General features: G+C 38.0%; 1 protein-coding gene across 1 annotated transcript; it reads left to right on the forward strand.

Annotated features, from left to right (window-relative positions):
- Window positions 1–1,222: 1,222 nt before the first annotated feature.
- On the forward strand, window positions 1,223–15,532 carry LOC107713051 (versican core protein-like). The gene is made up of 10 exons (XM_016518469.1): window positions 1,223–1,613; window positions 1,761–1,937; window positions 2,349–2,492; window positions 2,865–7,326; window positions 7,630–8,387; window positions 8,517–8,630; window positions 9,097–9,210; window positions 11,178–11,336; window positions 12,028–12,150; window positions 15,285–15,532. Exons 1-10 carry the CDS (start codon window positions 1,223–1,225, stop codon window positions 15,530–15,532), a joined length of 6,690 nt encoding a protein of 2,229 aa, XP_016373955.1.
- The last annotated feature ends 1,590 nt before the right edge of the window (window positions 15,533–17,122 follow it).

Below are 17,122 nucleotides of genomic sequence, written 5' to 3' on the forward strand. Positions count from 1 at the left end.
GAAGACAACTGCCAAAGATGGGCTGTCACCTTCAAGTTTTTCTTCAAGCTTGATGTCCATGGAGTCTGAAGCCTCAGGAGATGACACCTCTGATTTGTTTAGCAAAGAGTTCACAACAACAAGTTCTTCACTTTATGCTCCAAACAAATCAGAACAAGAAATACCATCTGACACAACAGAAACAATCTCAGTGTCTAGCTCAACAGATGCTGAAGTTACAAGATATCAGACAACTGAGACACATAGTAGAGAGCCTGTTTCCTCTCTTGACTCTACCGTAATTACTGCTGTACATACATTTTCATCACTGAGCACTGAGGACTCAACAGGAGAAACTGTTACTAGTAAAGATGTTGCATCTCATACAGCAACAACCACAGCTGCTCTGATGGAGGACAAAGATCTGCTAGGAAAACCATCTGAATCCACCATAATGAATGTTTCAGACACTCTGTTTTCCTCTCTTCAGACTGAACATTTAGACAAGACATTGTCTGAAATCACTGTTACAATGACCTTGGAAAAGACAACTGCCAAAGATCTACTGTCACCATCAAGTTTTTCTTCAGGTTTACCATTTACAGAATCTGAAGCTTCAGGAGATGAGACCTATGATATGTTCATCAAAGAGTTCACAACGACAACTTCTTCACTTTATACTCCAACCAAATCAGACCATGAACTTAACAAAACATTGTCTGACATGACAGGAATAATCTCAGTTTCCAGCTCAACAGATACTGAAGCTATAAGAGATCAGACAACTGAGACACATAGAAGAGATACTGTTTCCATTCTCGACTCAACAGGAAGAATCGTCACAAGTCAAGATAATACAACACATACAGGAGCAGTAATTGTGACGGAGGCAACAGAACAATCAACAAAGTCATCTGAGTTCACCATCACTGATGTTTCAGAGACTCTGTTCCCATCCATTCAGGCTAGACTTTTAGATGATAAATTATCTGAAAGCACTGTCAAAAGCTCAATGACCTCAGAGCAGATAACAGTAAAAGATCAACTGTCACTTTCAAGTTTTACTTTAGTTTTGCCGTCAACAGAGCCTGAAGCTTCAACAGATCAGACAACTGAGACACATAGTAGAGAAGCTGTAACTAGTGTTATACATACATTTTCATCACTGAACGCTGGGGACTCAACAGAAAAAACAGTTACAAATAAAGATTTTACACATCATACAGCTCCAACCACAGCTACTATGAACGAGGACAAAGATCTGTCAGCAAAACCATCTGAATCCACCATTATTAATGTTTCAGAGACTCTGTTCTCACCTGCTCAGACTGGACATTTAGATGAAACATTGTCTGAAAGCACTGTTACAATGATCTTGGAGAAGACAACTGCCAAAGATCTACTGCCACCAACAGGTTTTTCTTCTAGTTTATCATCTACTGAGTCTGAAGCTTCTGGAGATGACACCTCTGATATGTTTAGCAAAGAGTTCACAACAACAAGTTCTTCACTTTATACTCCAACCAAATCAGACTATGAACTTACCAAAACATCATCTGATATGACAGAAACAATCTCAATGTCCAGCTCAACAGATGCTCAAGCTACACGAGATCAGACAACTGAGACACAAAGTAGAGAAACTGTAACTAGTGCTGTACATACATTTTCATCACTGAGCACTGGGGATGTAACAGGAGAAACGGTTACAAGTAAAGACGTTACATCTCATACAGCAATAACCATTGGTGCTATGATGGAAGATGTTGCATCTCATACAGCAGCATCCACTGCTAGGAAAGATCTGTCAGCAAAACCATCTGAATCCACCATCATTAATGTTTCAGAGACTCTGTTCTCCTCTTCTCAGATGGGACATTTAGATGAGACATTATCTGAAAGCACTGTTACAATGACTTTGGAGAAGACAACTGCCAAAGATCTACTGTCACCATCAAGTTTTTCTTATAGTTTACCATCTACAGAGTCTGATGTTTCAGGAGATGACACTTCTGATATGTTTAGCAAAGAGTTCACAACTACAAGTTCTTTATTTTATACTCCAACCAAATCAGACCAAGAACTTACCAAAACACCATCTGACACAACAGAAACAATCTCAGTTTCCAGCACAACAGATGCTGAAGCTATAAGAGATCAGACAACTGAGACACATAGTAGAGAAACTGTTTCCTCTCTTGACTCTCTTGCTGTACATACATTTTCATCACTGAGCACTGGGGACTTAACAGAAGAAACAGTTACAAGTAAAAATGTTACATCACATATAGCAACAACCGCAGCTACTCTGATGATGGACAAAGATCTGTCAGCAAAACCATCTGAATCCACCAACATAAATTTTTCAGAGGCACTGTTGTCCTCTGCTCAGACCGGACATTTCAATGAGATATCTGAAAGCACAGTCACAATGACCTCAGACCTCAAAGATGTCCTTTTACCATCAACTGTTTCTTCAAACTTGCCATCAACTGAGTTTGAAGGTTCAGGAGGTGAGACCTCTGAAATGTTTAGCAAAGAGTTCACAACCAGTTACTCATATTATGTTTCAAACAAATCAAATGAACAACTCACCAAAACACCATATAACACAACAGAAGCAGCTTCAAAGTCTAGTTCAACAGATGCTGCTTTCACAAGCACAATGCCACCAAAGGAGACAACATCCAATGATTTTGTTTCACTGTCAAGTTTTACTTCAGTTTTGCCATCTTCAGGGTATAATGGTTCAGTAGCTGAGCCCTCTCATATGTTTAGTAAAGTGTTCACAACAAGTTCTTCACTTCAAATTACAACCAAATCAGACGATGAAATCACAAGTACTACAGCACAAAAAATGAAAGCTTCTGTGAAAATGCAAACAGAACAAACTACCACACAGACCCTTTCTACAGTACCTGCTATAGACCTGACCAGTGCAAGCTCAGTGTGGACCTCAACTGATGCAGATATCCCAAGAATAAAGCCAACAGAGAGACATCAAACAGAATCTGTTTCTTCTTTTGTCGCTAATATCTCAGAAGAAACAGTTCAGCAAGAGGTTTCCAGTGATGAAGACAGAATTACACTGACAACTAAAGCATATGATAATTATATTGTAGCCACTGATGAGGCAGAAATTCATGAGACTGGCCAAACATCAGAGCCAATGAGACCTGCAAGTTCTTCACATTCCACTTCATCAACAAATGAATTGTTTTCAAGCACAGTGCAAACAGTAGATACAGACTCATCTTCTGAACAAGGTAGTGGAGACATTTCAGAAAATGAAGTGGCTGAAGATGATGGCTCTGGTGAAATATCCTCTGCTGTTGTAGAATCAATACCTCGCCATGTTGCACCATCAGAGGACAAGACAACTGCTGTTGGTTTTGAGTCAACTCCTGCTTATGGAGTGCAGCCATCAGAAAATGTGACAGCAACAATAGATGTTACAACAACTGTGAGTGGAAAAGCTATACCAAGCTCATTTTTTACTCTCACAGAGGTAGAAAGTTCTGGTCAGCAGACACCAGAGATGTTCACCACAGCTCCCTCATCTATGATCACAAGTCAAGAGGTCATGACACCTCAACGAGAGATTGTCTCTTCAATGACTGAATTTTCCATGATTAGTCACACAACTAAAGAAACTAGCACCCACCTTACAACAGAATCAGTTAGATCAAGTTACACAACAACAGAGCCTGTTAGTTCAAGACTCACCTCAGTGTCTTCTAGACCTTCTCATACTATTACTGAATTACAGTTGACTAAACACACCACAGAATCAATTATTAGTCCTACTACAATTGGATCAGGTAAACCTAGTCTCACTTCAGTGGCAACAGTTGAATCTGACCACACTGCACCTTCAGGTATTCAAACGATGCCTGGTCCTTTTAAGCACATCCAAATATCAACAGTCACTGCTAGTTATGAAGCAACTTCAGCTCTTCTCAGGACAAAAACAATGTTTACATCTTCTAGCAAAAGCCAAAGCAAGCACACAACAATTTCATCTGATGCAGAGGATGATACAACAGATGATGAAGGATCAGGGGTGTCCCCTGTCATGCATGTTTCATCATCGGCCATCAAAACTCAGACTGGTTCTCCTACAGTTCATATAACTAGCACTGGTTTCACAGAACTAGACAGAGACATCACTATAACACAAAATTCAATACCTATCATATCTGCCTCTGTAGAGAGCGAAGGCTCTGGTATTGCAGAAGATGACCAAGAAACCACTCAAGTGGATAGTTCTGGTGAAGAGAACAGAGTAAGTCCAACAGAGGAAATGTATGACAATTATACCGTGCCCACTGATGACATTGAAATCAGTGAGGCTAACCACACATCAGAGCTAGTGAGCTTTGTAAGTTCCTCCCATTCTACGTCCTTCACAACTAAATCAACATTGTTGTCTAGCACGGTCCAAACAACAGTGAGATTTTTATCTACTGAAAGTAGTGAAATAACAGCTGAAAGTGAAGTGGATGAAGATGGTGGCTCTAGTGGTGAAATATCACCATCAGCTCTTGAGTCAATTCCTCCTCAAGATACACCCACTGAGGACAAAACAACTTCAACTACAATCACACAACCACAGGGACCTGAAGCTGCAACACCTGCTGCAGAACTGACATCTGAGGCTTTATCAGTTTCAGAGACACAAAAGAGTACCTTACAGCCAAGCACTCCAGATACTGACTTAAATAGGTTTGCATTATCAACCACAGAGGATGACAAGGAATTTACCTCGCCAGGAGATCCTACTGATGAAATATCCAAAACACTAACAACTAAGGCATATGATGACCTAACTGTAAGAACCGACGAGGCAGAAGTTGATGAGACTGAGGAGAAAACAGGTTTCTTGAGTGCTGCATCTGTCACTGGCAGTACATATTTCATACATCAGTCAACTTTATCTCCATCTCCCTCATTCCTAAGCTCCACCCAGTCAACTGTAACGTTTATGACTTCACTTTCAGAGGATGGCAGTGGGGAAGACTCAACTGAGGGGGATGGAGCAGAAGATGATGGATCAGGTGATGATACAACTCCTGTGACATCTTCACCTTTGCTATCAAGCTCAAAGATGACAGAGACAACGATTAGCCTTACACCCTTTAGCTCAGTCAAAAGTGGACAGTACAATACAGCCAGAGTTGTTTCACAGGGACGCACAACAATTGAAAGGCAGAGTGTGTTTTCAAGCACAAGTGCTGAAGGTTTCGCTCTGGTGTCAGTGACAGCACCGACAGAGCAGGGACATTCTGCTGTTTCTGTCTCAGATTTAGCAGCAACTAGCATTACAGCTCCAGGAACACCATCTGGTGTGATAACCAGCCACACTAAATTGCCTTCTTTCATGACACCTCAAGATCCTGTGTCCACCGCTACTCCATTGGTCTTCTCTAGGGACAGTGCTGATCAGCAAGTCACTCCAACAAGCCCAGTCTTAATATTCACAGAGGAGGAGGAAGATGAAGATAAGCTGTTTTCAACTGTAACAGAAAGTATGAGAGATCATAGCATCAAACCAGAAGTTTTCAATAAGGATGACATGATTATTGATGCAGATACTATGTCTGTTTTAGAGCAGTCTTCTCCCTTCGCCCCTACAATTGTTACAGAAGAAGCAGCTGGGGTAACCCCAATTGGCATGACGGCACAACCCTTAAGGTTTATGACAGAGGAACCAGAGGGATCTGGAATGGACGGCACTGAGTTACCTCAGTTACATGTGTCATTTGAAACCACAACAGACAGGTTAATAGTTCAACAAACCCAGTCAACCCCAGACATCTTGCAGAGCAGTTCAACATATTTTGAAGAGGAAACACAAGCAACACAATCTCCCGAGGCTACTGATGCTGATGTACCTGAACACACACAAGATGGCCAGACCTCCACAGAATCCACAGAATTTACAATGGAGACACTGACTGATGTCTTCTCAGGAGACGCTTTGTCTACTGATGATTCTATTCTGGAAACTGATTTAACCCCCATGCCATCTCAAGTGTCCACAGACAGAGTCATAGAAATGGTCTCAGCTGAAGAGGACCCATCTGAAGTTGTATCAACACAAGCTTCCAAGACCAAAAACAAAACAATGCCACCAACAGCCCTAAAAAGAAAGACAACACATCTGCCACTACATACAATATCTTCTAAGGTGGAAGCTTCAAGTGAATTATCTGACCAATATGAACCTACTCAAACAACTATGTCCAGTCACCTTTTCACTTCATCCATTGCTGTTACAAGTAGTTCTCTTTATGTTGATTCTGTTTCACCTGAAGAGGAAATAAACTTTACTGGAGATTATCTAACATCTGCCTCATCAAGTTCTGGAGAAAGTGTTTCTTCACAACATCCAGATGAGATCACAGGCACTGAACAGCCAGTTTCTCCAGTATCGGATTTAACAAGCACTGCATCTTTCCATACTGCATCAAGTGCTAGCATGACTGAACCTGCCAAAACCACTACAAGTACATACACCAAAACAGCAGCAACAGATGATAATGACTTAACAGCTGACACAGAGGAAACATTATGCATGACAAGTGTTGATGACATTGAACTCAGTAGTCCCTCTACTGATAAGGCAATTCAGGGGAGTGATTTAACAAGCACAGATATATCATCTAGATCTGGTATTTCAGAGGAAACCACAAGTGCATTATTTTCTTCAACAGATTATGGCTCAGGGGACCAAACAATTGAAACAGTTACAGGACTGTCTGATTCAACAGACTCACCTTTAATAACTGAAGATGATTCAGTGACATCATCTATGGAGAGTGATATTGTGATTTACTTTGGAACAACCCCTTTGCCTGAAGCAATTACAGTAACTGATGGTGAACCATATCATCAAGCTTTGTCTGAAATGACAGTGACACATAAGCCCAACACAGACATCAGGATTGATGAAGACGTGCCATTGCCATCAACAACCATTCCCACACCTCTTATATCTGCATCAAAGTTTAATACGACTACGGACATAGTAACATTAGTGGGATCTCCTACATCTACACCCATACCAGGGCTGAGTGACAAAACAGTAGCTCCACTTTCCTCTGAGGAAGAGACAGATAACATAATAGATTATGATACAAAAACTGAACCTTACAACGTATATTCCATGCCAGATTTCATGAACAAAACAGACATCGACAATGACATTAGCTTAGAAGATGTGACTAGCATTGATGACATCACTCATCCTGAAGGTGAGAAGAGCTTCTCTACCTCACCACCTGATGCTGAGACAAGCTTTGAGACCACATCAGAGCCTGATGTTGTGACTGGTTTTGAGACCACATCACAGCTTGATGTGGAGAATGGTTTAGAGACCATCTCACAGCCAAATGTTGACACTGGCTTTGAGACCAGCTCACAGCCTGATGTTAAGACAAGCTTTGAGACAACCCCACAGCCTGATGTTGAGACTAATTTTGAAATCACCTCACAGCCTGATGTTGAGACTAGTTTTGAAATCACTTCACAGCCTGATGTTGAAACTAGCTTTGAGACCACTTCAAAATCAAAAATTGACACCGACATTGAGACCTCAAAATCTGTTGATGGAAACACACAAGCAAAAGTTTTGAATACTGAGACCACCTCTCAGCTTGACACTGAAACAAGCTTTGAGACAACCATGCAAACAGACATTGAGAGTGAAACTACTTTTGAGAGTGTCTCAAGAACTGAGAGTGATGCTTCAGTCACCAGGTCACCAAACAGTGGAACAAGTAGTTCAGAGAAAAGCACACCTGGAGAGGTAAACACCATATTATCTGATAAGCATCACACCACAGCAAGACTTTCTGATGTCACAGATAAACCAAATTCCACTGCTACAAGTGAAGACAAATTCTTGGAAGAAAGAGTTGAGCATACAACCCAGTCCAAACAAAATGACACAGGATTCAGGACCACCACACAACCTCAATATGATGGTTCTGTAACTTCCAGTAGTTTGAAGAGCAGCTCAGAGAAGGATTCAGTTATCATCCCATCATCTGATGAGGTTCAGGCAGTAATTCTGTCTACTGCAACAGCCTCACCTTTTCTTCTGACACCTGAGTCTGATATAAAGATTGTCAGTAAGGAAACTGCCTCAAGGAAACAAGAAGCAGCTGGTCAGATTGAGGAAGCTGTAACTCTTACAACTGAGATTCCAATTCAAGAAGAAGATCAGATGACATCATCAGTACCTACAACCCAAAGTGAGACTGCAACACCATTTTCCTCCCATGAAGACGTTTCTGAGGCCACTTTGGTTAAAAGCTCACCTCCAAGTGCACAGAATGAAAGCACAACACACAGTACAGCAGACCTTCCATACACAATGATCGGACAGACATTTGATATTCCAGGTAGGTTGTAAACACTGTTTTAAAAACCAAATTAATTGAATGCATATACTGTACTTTTAATAGTTATACCAGTATTCTTGTTTTGCACGTACACAATGACATGCCTATATCTTCCCTCTCTCACTGCAGATGTTCATTCCTGTTCTGATGATGTTTGCTTGAATGGCGGTTCTTGTGTAAAAATAGTCGGTGCTCAGATCTGCAGCTGTCCACCTGGATACAGTGGTGACCAGTGTGAAATAGGTATCAGTGTTTCATTCTTTTTATTAAAGGTGCACTACAGAACTTTGAGCTCAATATTGCCATCTGTGGCGAAACATAAAATGACAAGTTACTTGACATATTTTGCATGAGCTGTGCTTCACACTGCTGCTCTGCATGGATGAATTTGATCATTTGAGCAATGAAGTAGCATATCTGATGCTATAGTACCAGACCTTCTTTACTCTGTTCATGGAAATTATGTAACTATACCAAGGCAAATGTTCAAAATATAAATTATTATTGTATACTTAACTGTTTTTGTACCCTGATTCAGTAAGGTATCAAACACTTATTTTTAATTCTCAATAATGGGATTTTGCTAATTTTTTACACCCAACAAAGTCTTCTGTATTCACCTTTAAATTCTTATTAACTCCCAACTAATTGTAATGCACTTAAGTACATTATTTACTCACCTTATTATTTTAATTTATTTATTTATTAGACATCGATGAATGTCAAACAAACCCTTGTCGTAATGGAGGAACATGTATTGATGGCCTGAACTCATTCACCTGTGTATGTCTTCCGAGTTATGCAGGAGCACTGTGTGAGCAAGGTAAGATTATATTAAACATATAATCTCTTGTTCAGTTCAAAGGTCACAATACTAAATCTGTCAACTTGCTAATAAGGCGTGAAGCTACTGTAGCCACAGAGACAGCTGTGGAGATGTACCATTTGAAACTCTAAACTTTTATATGAGGTCATCGTTAATAAAAATACTCAGACGTGCTTGGCAGATATGGGTTTGGTAAATGTGACTCATGATTTGGTAGATCCTGATAGATAATATATTTTTACTTGATGTAAGTAACTGGGTTTGTTCCAAAACCGTTGCATGCTAGCAGACAGACAGACATAATGATGCTGTACTTTCCACTATTTAAGAGGATACAGTTTTTTTAACCTTCTTATTTAAGCACAGCTGTTAAGACCATTAGTCTTTCCCTTATTACTCTGTAGATGTTAATTTACACTTTACATGAGTGAGATTACTTTCTTGAGAGTTGTATTCCCTTTACAGTATTGTAAGTTCTTGTACACATTAAAATGCTAACAGCAAAATCTCTTCAGTTCAACTCACATCAGGCTTTTGTTAAAATAAAAACAAATAAATTTTTACGTCATGAGTGCATTACCGTTTTGAGTACTCTGAACACGATTTTCATCTCAAACTTGAGATAGCATCAACATTACAGACACAAAGAAGTGTCTCCTGCACTGAAACTGCCTCCTGTTACTACCTGTTACTGCCTCCTGTGATTCAGATTGACTCAGATTGTAAGTGTAAGTGGTTCAGTCTCAGAGTGTAAGTGCTCAGACATAGCTACTCACAGAGAAAGCAGAAAGGCAGAAAATGCTGCTAAATGCAATCTATGCTAAATGAAGTAACATGTCATTATTTAAAGTCATGAGCCAACATAGCTTCATGCATTGTCACTTGTATTTGTACTGATATGTTATGGATGATTTAATGCTTGATATATTAATGAGAGTTTTAATAGTTTTATTCTTTGGTAGCTATAGTTTATTCTTTGTTGCAGTAGTGACACATTAGAACCTGACATTTCCCCTCCTGCATGTTAATTTGCAGAAGGTTTATTAACATGCACTAACATTAGTGGTTCTGTCAGGGCAAGTCTGCTATAATCACATTGATTTCAAATAAGGAATCAAAGCTTTCAGCTTGACGTCGAACAGCCCTGGGTTTGTCCACAAACAGTCAGTAAGTGTGTTTACAAGCACTTTAAAGGTTTGATTTCAGTTGGACTAAAACAATAATTTGTCTTTTTAAAATATCATGTGAGTCTGACTGAAGTTGTACAAGCAGACTGTAGCAAAAAAAACAGCTTTATCTTGATTGTAACGGCGCACATAAACATACTTGCTGTGACTGATAGGACACACTTTATTTGCAAATTTAATGTGATCATAGTATCAAATGCTGATCTAGGTACTTTAAAATAATTTGTCAAGAAGACTAATAAATTGCTGGGTTCATAATATGCTTACTTTAAAACTTTGAGTTTCCCAAATGGTTACAGCCATATAAGTGGCTGTTTGTTTTTACAGGTAAGCTTTGCTCCAATACCTCTTTCTTAAACAATGCCTCAGAGCAAGGCACCCAATCTGTAGACATTCTTATGCAGAAATGAATTGGCTTCCAGATATGATAGACACATGGGTGTAGCTCTTGCTCTAAGTGATCTCGTTTAGCTGACATGTAATTTAAAATGAGGATGAAAGGGAGTTATAACATGGTCCCTCAGGTCCAGTGTGAGTGGGAAATCATTCTTACTTGAAAAGAGTGCCACTGAACAAAAAAAAAGGTTTGATTTATTGTACTGATAACAGCCTCACAGTGTAAGCCCAAAGGTAAAGGACTAATAAAAAGAAATTGACCGTAGACAATACCAAGCACCTTTTTTTCACTTACAGCAACAGTATTATCTCAGTTTCAGTGTCTACATGTCAAGTTTATGTGTAGTACATCAACAATAATTCACACATGATTTTCTACAGACACTGAAACATGCAGCTATGGCTGGCACAAGTTCCAGGGCCACTGCTACAAATTCTTTCCTCATCGGCGTAACTGGGACACAGCAGAGCGTGAATGTCGCCTCCAGGGGGCACACCTGGCTAGTGTCCTGTCCCATGAGGAGCAGCAGTACATCAACCGTGAGTATACATAAACCAAGTTATGGTCATTCTGTCTAATATCATGAGCTCTAACTTATGCCATCGATTACATTTACATGCAAACTAACAGTTATTTATTAGGAAGGATACTGTTGTTTTGTTTCCATTTTTTTTTCATTTAGTTTTTTGTTTTACTTCTCACTACAAAAGTGTTTAGAGTTATGGAATATTCCATTGGTTCAGGAATTTTTAGCCAAAGAGTTTAAAGAAAGAATAGTATATCACCAATAAAAAAGGGTCAAATGCTCCTCCAGCCCTAGATGCAGGAAGTGTGATGTATAAGAACAAATATGCCCTTTCAATGGTCATTCTGTCTAATATCATCAGCTCTAACTTATGCCATCGATTACATTTACATGCAAACTAACAGTTATTTATTAGGAAGGATACTGTTGTTTTGTTTCCATTTTTTTTCCATTTAGTTTTTTGTTTTACTTCTCACTACAAAAGTGTTTAGAGTTATGGAATATTCCATTGGTTCAGGAATTTTTAGCCAAAGAGTTTAAAGAAAGGTTAGTATATCACCAATAAAAAAGGGTCAAATGCTCCTCCAGCCCTAGATGCAGGAAGTGTGATGTATAAGAACAAATATGCCCTTTATTTTTAACCACTGACAAAGAGTTCCTAATATGTCTGATGAATTGACCTTTGTTTCTCTCTCCCCTTGTAGGCCTCGCCCATGACTACCAGTGGATCGGTTTGAATGATAAGATGTTTGAGAATGATTTCCGGTGGACAGATGGTAGTGTTGTGGTAAGACCATTCTTCAAAACTTGCTTATTAGTTTCTCAAAGTATGTTTTGGAAAGATGGTGTTGATACACACATTTATTAGTGGACAATGTAGATGCAATATTTATAATATTTATTTATAAAGTTTGCTTGTATTTTCCATGATGCTTGCAGATTTTTTTTTCTTTAAAAAGCAATTCATTTAAATAACATTTGAAATTTTTAGCAAGAATTTGTAGATGTGAAAAAAGGAAAACAGCAGACATATGTCACTATCTCCCTGGTTCTAGAGGTGTTCCTCAATTGAACAGGAAAGTGGCTAATTACAGTCGTTTAGTCCTGACCAGGCTCTCACTTCAAAGATAAAGGCAGCATTTTGTGGGGAAGGGCCAGAAAGCCCTGGAGGGCAGGAGATAGGAGTTTTCATCTGTGGAAGTCCTCTCAGGACTGGAGGATCAAAATAAAATGAGGATAGAGGAAGGTCACAGGTGTGGACAGGTAATGGAGGTGTGAAGGATGAGCAGCACCTGGAACAGGCTGCACTAGATATAATCCAGACCTAAAATGTGAGTGTGTGACAGTTCAATCCAGTTGGCATCAGTGAGGGGCTATAAACATGTCCACTGGAGTTTGCAAGCACTCATATAGTATTCTGTATACAGAAGAGTTACTAAATTAAGAGTTTATGTTTGTTAATGTATTTAAGTATGTGACGTTGGAGTTATCGAGACGGTCAAAAATGGCCATCATCAATTTCATCAATTTTCATCAATTTCATCAATTTTCAAGCAGGAAGTGCACATTCCTTTTGAAAGAGGATAATAACAGGACTTGTTGGCCGATTTGTGTTTGAAGACTAGGTAATAGTTAAAGGGTTGCTGAAAGACCAGAGCTCCAACCTGTCTCGATTGGGTATAATTACTTAATGTTTCATATATGTGCAAACTTCACTGTTTTAATTTAAGTAACAAAAAAAAAAAACAGATATAGAAGACTGCCAATAAACATTTAATTCATATTATTATGGTTAAAGCAATATACTGTACAAGTTGAGCTCAGCATAGTAAGTGTAGTATTAGTTACTTTCTTTATAGGTTGGTCTTTTCAATTGTTATTCTCCTTTGAGTGCATACGTCCACAGTTGAGAGAGATGACTGATGACATCATACCTGCATCGTGTGGTGTGTGCAAGAGGGAAATACAGTGAATAAAGTTTGTCCATGATAGTTGAATATAGATGTATTACTATAAGTTTACTATAACTACTACCTTCCAAATGCATAACACCACTCCCTGCAGCTCATTGCAGTGTTGCATGTTGATGTATGTACTTAGCGCCCCCAACTGGAGTGTGCCTGTATCGTTATCATTTTATTGACTTTCTGTACTCAATACATAGAAAGTCATACTCTGTTTATAAGCTTCCCACGTTGTTACATTTGTGGTGTTCTCGATTAAAAATTACTGCCCTACAAAAATTGCTTATACATTTCTTGTTATGCTATATTATTACCAAATTGTGGATTTAATCTTTTTATCAACTTGTTTTCTTTCAATTAGCATAGGTTTTGTATTTCTTTTTGGAACTGGTTGATTGTAGACCTCATTAATCTGAGCTTATGCACCTCGGTTTTTGAGTGAATATTGCCAAGATCCAAGAAGGAAAAACAAATCCTGTGCTAACTGAACGAAAACAAGTTGACAAAAAAAAAAAAGAAAAGAAAAAAAGAATGATAATATAACATAATAAGAGATTGACAAGCTATTTTTTAAAATGAAAATGTGCCTTAATACATTTTCTTAAAATCCAAATGTAGATGAGCTATAATAGTGCAACTGCCATAAATATTATAGAATTCAGTATGATTCTTCAAGTTTACAAGAACCACAAATGTTTGCAGACATCCCGTTGCTTACTGAACAAATGAGAAACCATACATATGGATGTAAAAGAATATGTAAAGCACAAGCAGTATATTGCTGTTTTGAGCCAGGTACAATTTCTTTTAAACACTCCAAAAATACACTGTCATAACTCAAAGTGTATCATAATCAGGGGTTAAATTGGGCCGGGGCCGTCCGGGGCTGAGCCCCGGCACATATGCTTACACTGGTAACTCATCAGAGGACTTCCCTCGTACATTTTCAACATTATAGGCTATAGTTTTAAACACTTTTCACACATACTAATCCAAGCAATGATGTGACACAGGTGTTTTTATATGTATCTCTGAAAGGAACCGAGTGTCTTCAAAAAGTTTCGATTGCATTTAAACTTTATCTGAAAAAGGAGCGTTCATGAGTGCAGCGCTGCTTTGTTTACAGCCATTACCGGGGAAACCGCTATATTTGTTCTAAAAGCGCCTCCTACTGGCAGAGAATCAAATTGGATTTTCAATAAGCCTGTCTGCTGTTTCCCCCCCATCTGCTCATAAAACCCTGTTTTAAATTAATAAAATAATTTATACTTCTGACTCGTCTCATTTCTTAAAAAATGGTTTACAAACTGAAATGTGAGGTTTATCATTTTAGATCATTTTAGAGGAGACGTGCTGAAATGGCGTTTGGTGTCGTACTGTATCGCGTACCTTGTCAGTGTCGTGCGCTTTGCAAAGTAAAGATCTATTTCTTTTTGTTTTTGTGAGAACCTGAATCTCTACTGTAATTAAATCATGTGTTTACAGTCATTTTACAGTTTAATATGTTACCATAGACATTGCCCTACCCTGCTCATATGGTATTAATAAAAAAAAAATAATAATAATTTAAGGTCTTAAAATAAGGTCTTAAAAAGTCTTACATTTGATTTAAAAAATCCTACAGACAAATGTAGCATTACACTCTGCCAGCATCTAGAATGATTTTGATCAGCATTTTAGTGTTCATAACAGAGGGCTCTCTCAACTTGTTATATTTTACATAATTTGTCAATTGATACAATTGTTAATTGTTACAATATAATTACAAAATAATTGTTAATTGTTTGTTAATTGATTTTGTATGCTTTGCATTCACATGTGTGCACCCCTCAAAAATACTGTATATCTATGGTCGTTTATAGACAGGAATCTAACATGAGATGAGTTGTTTCGGATTTTTCTGCAGTGGTTTAAAGCAGACAAAATTAAAAAAAATAACATTTCAGATTCAGTACTCCATTACTAATGGTTACTCTGTTATGTTCCGTTGTCAACAGTGTCCTGCAGTCAGCCTCCTCTTGTCCTTAACACCCGCACATTTGGCCTGCTGCGCCCACGATATGAGATCAACTCACTGATCAGGTACCAGTGCATGGATGGCTTCATCCAGAGACATGTTCCCACCATTCGCTGCAGAGGAGACGGCACATGGGATTTGCCAAGGATTTCCTGCATGAGTCGTAAGTATTCTGTGAAAACCCAACACAACTTTTTCACAACAACCATCCCTATAGAGCTTGAATGATCATTCTGGCCTAGATACTATAAACAATACAGTGGTGTGAGTTTATTATATATATGAGTTTATATATACACTACCATTCAAAGGTTTGGGGTCGGTATGCTCTTATGCTCACCAAGGCAGCACTTGATTGAAAATACAGTAAAAACAGTAAGATTATGAAATATTATTACTAATATTATAATTTAAAATAAATGTTTTCTGTTTTAATATATTTTGAAATGTAATTTATTCCTGTGATGGCAAAGCTGAATTGCTTTAGTCTTCAGTGTCACATGATCCTTCAAAAATCATTCTAATATGTTATTTTGGTGCTCAAGCAGCTTATTATCATCAATGTTGAAAACTGTTGTGCAGCTTAATATTTTTGTGGGGAAAAAAAAAACCTTACTGACCCCAAACTTTAAAACAGTAGTGTACTGTACAATATATATTCTTATAGATACAGTGGCTTTTATCTTTTAAGAGAGATGGTTTTTAAGAACTACATAATGGACACATATTCAGCTGGCCTCTGAAAACGAAAAGATTATCTGACCTGCCCTCCATCTGTTCCGCTTCTTTTTGGGAATACATAGTGCCTTCATAAATTATAACTCTCAATCCAGATGTAAGTGAGCTGTAATAGTGCAACTAGCATAAATATTATGGTTCATGGTATTTTAGCCTATAAACATAATGGTACATTTTGATACACACTTTGCCGCATGATTCTTTCAGTCTTTTTTCAAGTTTACTAGAACCACAGGTGTATGCAGGCATCCTGCTGCTTACTGAACAAATGAGAAATCAAACATATGAATGTGAAAGAAAATATATTTATATAGGGAGAGTGAGCAATGGCTCACATGGAGGCAGTGTTTGTTGTGGTATAAAAAGGCCAATAATATCATTAAAAAAACTGCATCCAATGCAGTGAATGGTTTTGATATCTTAAAGTCAACACAATATGGTTTAATACTTTCAATACTTTGACTTTAAGCTGTTCATTGAAAAGCCATGAAGATTTCAGGTTATGAATGCACATTTCAATTCACATACATTTAATTCCGCCACCATTCATCTATAAACCAAAGAAACTTGCTGTATTTACTTAACATCATTTTCATCAACTATCATGTTTTTTTCACAGACAGTTTAAAACTACTTTAAAGAGAATGTACTTTGTGAGATGTTTAAAAGACTTGAATGAATGCCTTTTTAACAAGATATATAATTATAATTTATTATAATTATATATCTATAATTTATATAGCCTATAATTTATTTCTCGAGCTGCTCCTTGTCTTTTCATTGTTGTAGCAAAATACAACACACTGAGGATTTCACTTGGCCAAACTGCACCTTGACAGTGTGTTAATAGCTGGCATTGATGTGGCTAATAGATGAAATCTGGAACTCACAGAATTTAGATGGATTTCATTTTGACATTTGAGGTGTATCAATGGACCAAAAGAAGAGGATTCATAGTAACAGCTTTAACAGCAATTTTTGTTGAACTGGTCATCCATTTGTTTTTTTCCAAGCATTTTCTTTCTTTAAGATCTTTTCTTTTGTGTGCTTACTTGTATATGTTTTTTATTTTTGAGTAAA

This window comes from Sinocyclocheilus rhinocerous, unplaced genomic scaffold (genome assembly GCF_001515625.1).
Source record: "Sinocyclocheilus rhinocerous isolate Xijiao unplaced genomic scaffold, SAMN03320098_v1.1 scaffold5590, whole genome shotgun sequence".
NCBI classification, from domain to species: Eukaryota; Metazoa; Chordata; class Actinopteri; order Cypriniformes; family Cyprinidae; genus Sinocyclocheilus; species Sinocyclocheilus rhinocerous.

Excerpts from the sequence above, each read along its gene's own strand:
- LOC107713051 (XM_016518469.1), top strand. The coding sequence starts at position 1,223 with ATGAACGAGGACAAAGATCTGTCAGCAAAACCATCTGAATCCACCATT. Across the intron at positions 8,631-9,096 it reads TGGTGACCAGTGTGAAATAG|ACATCGATGAATGTCAAACA; the intron begins GTATCAGTGTTT and ends TTTATTTATTAG. Across the intron at positions 12,151-15,284 it reads TTGCTTATTAGTTTCTCAAA|TGTCCTGCAGTCAGCCTCCT; the intron begins GTATGTTTTGGA and ends CGTTGTCAACAG.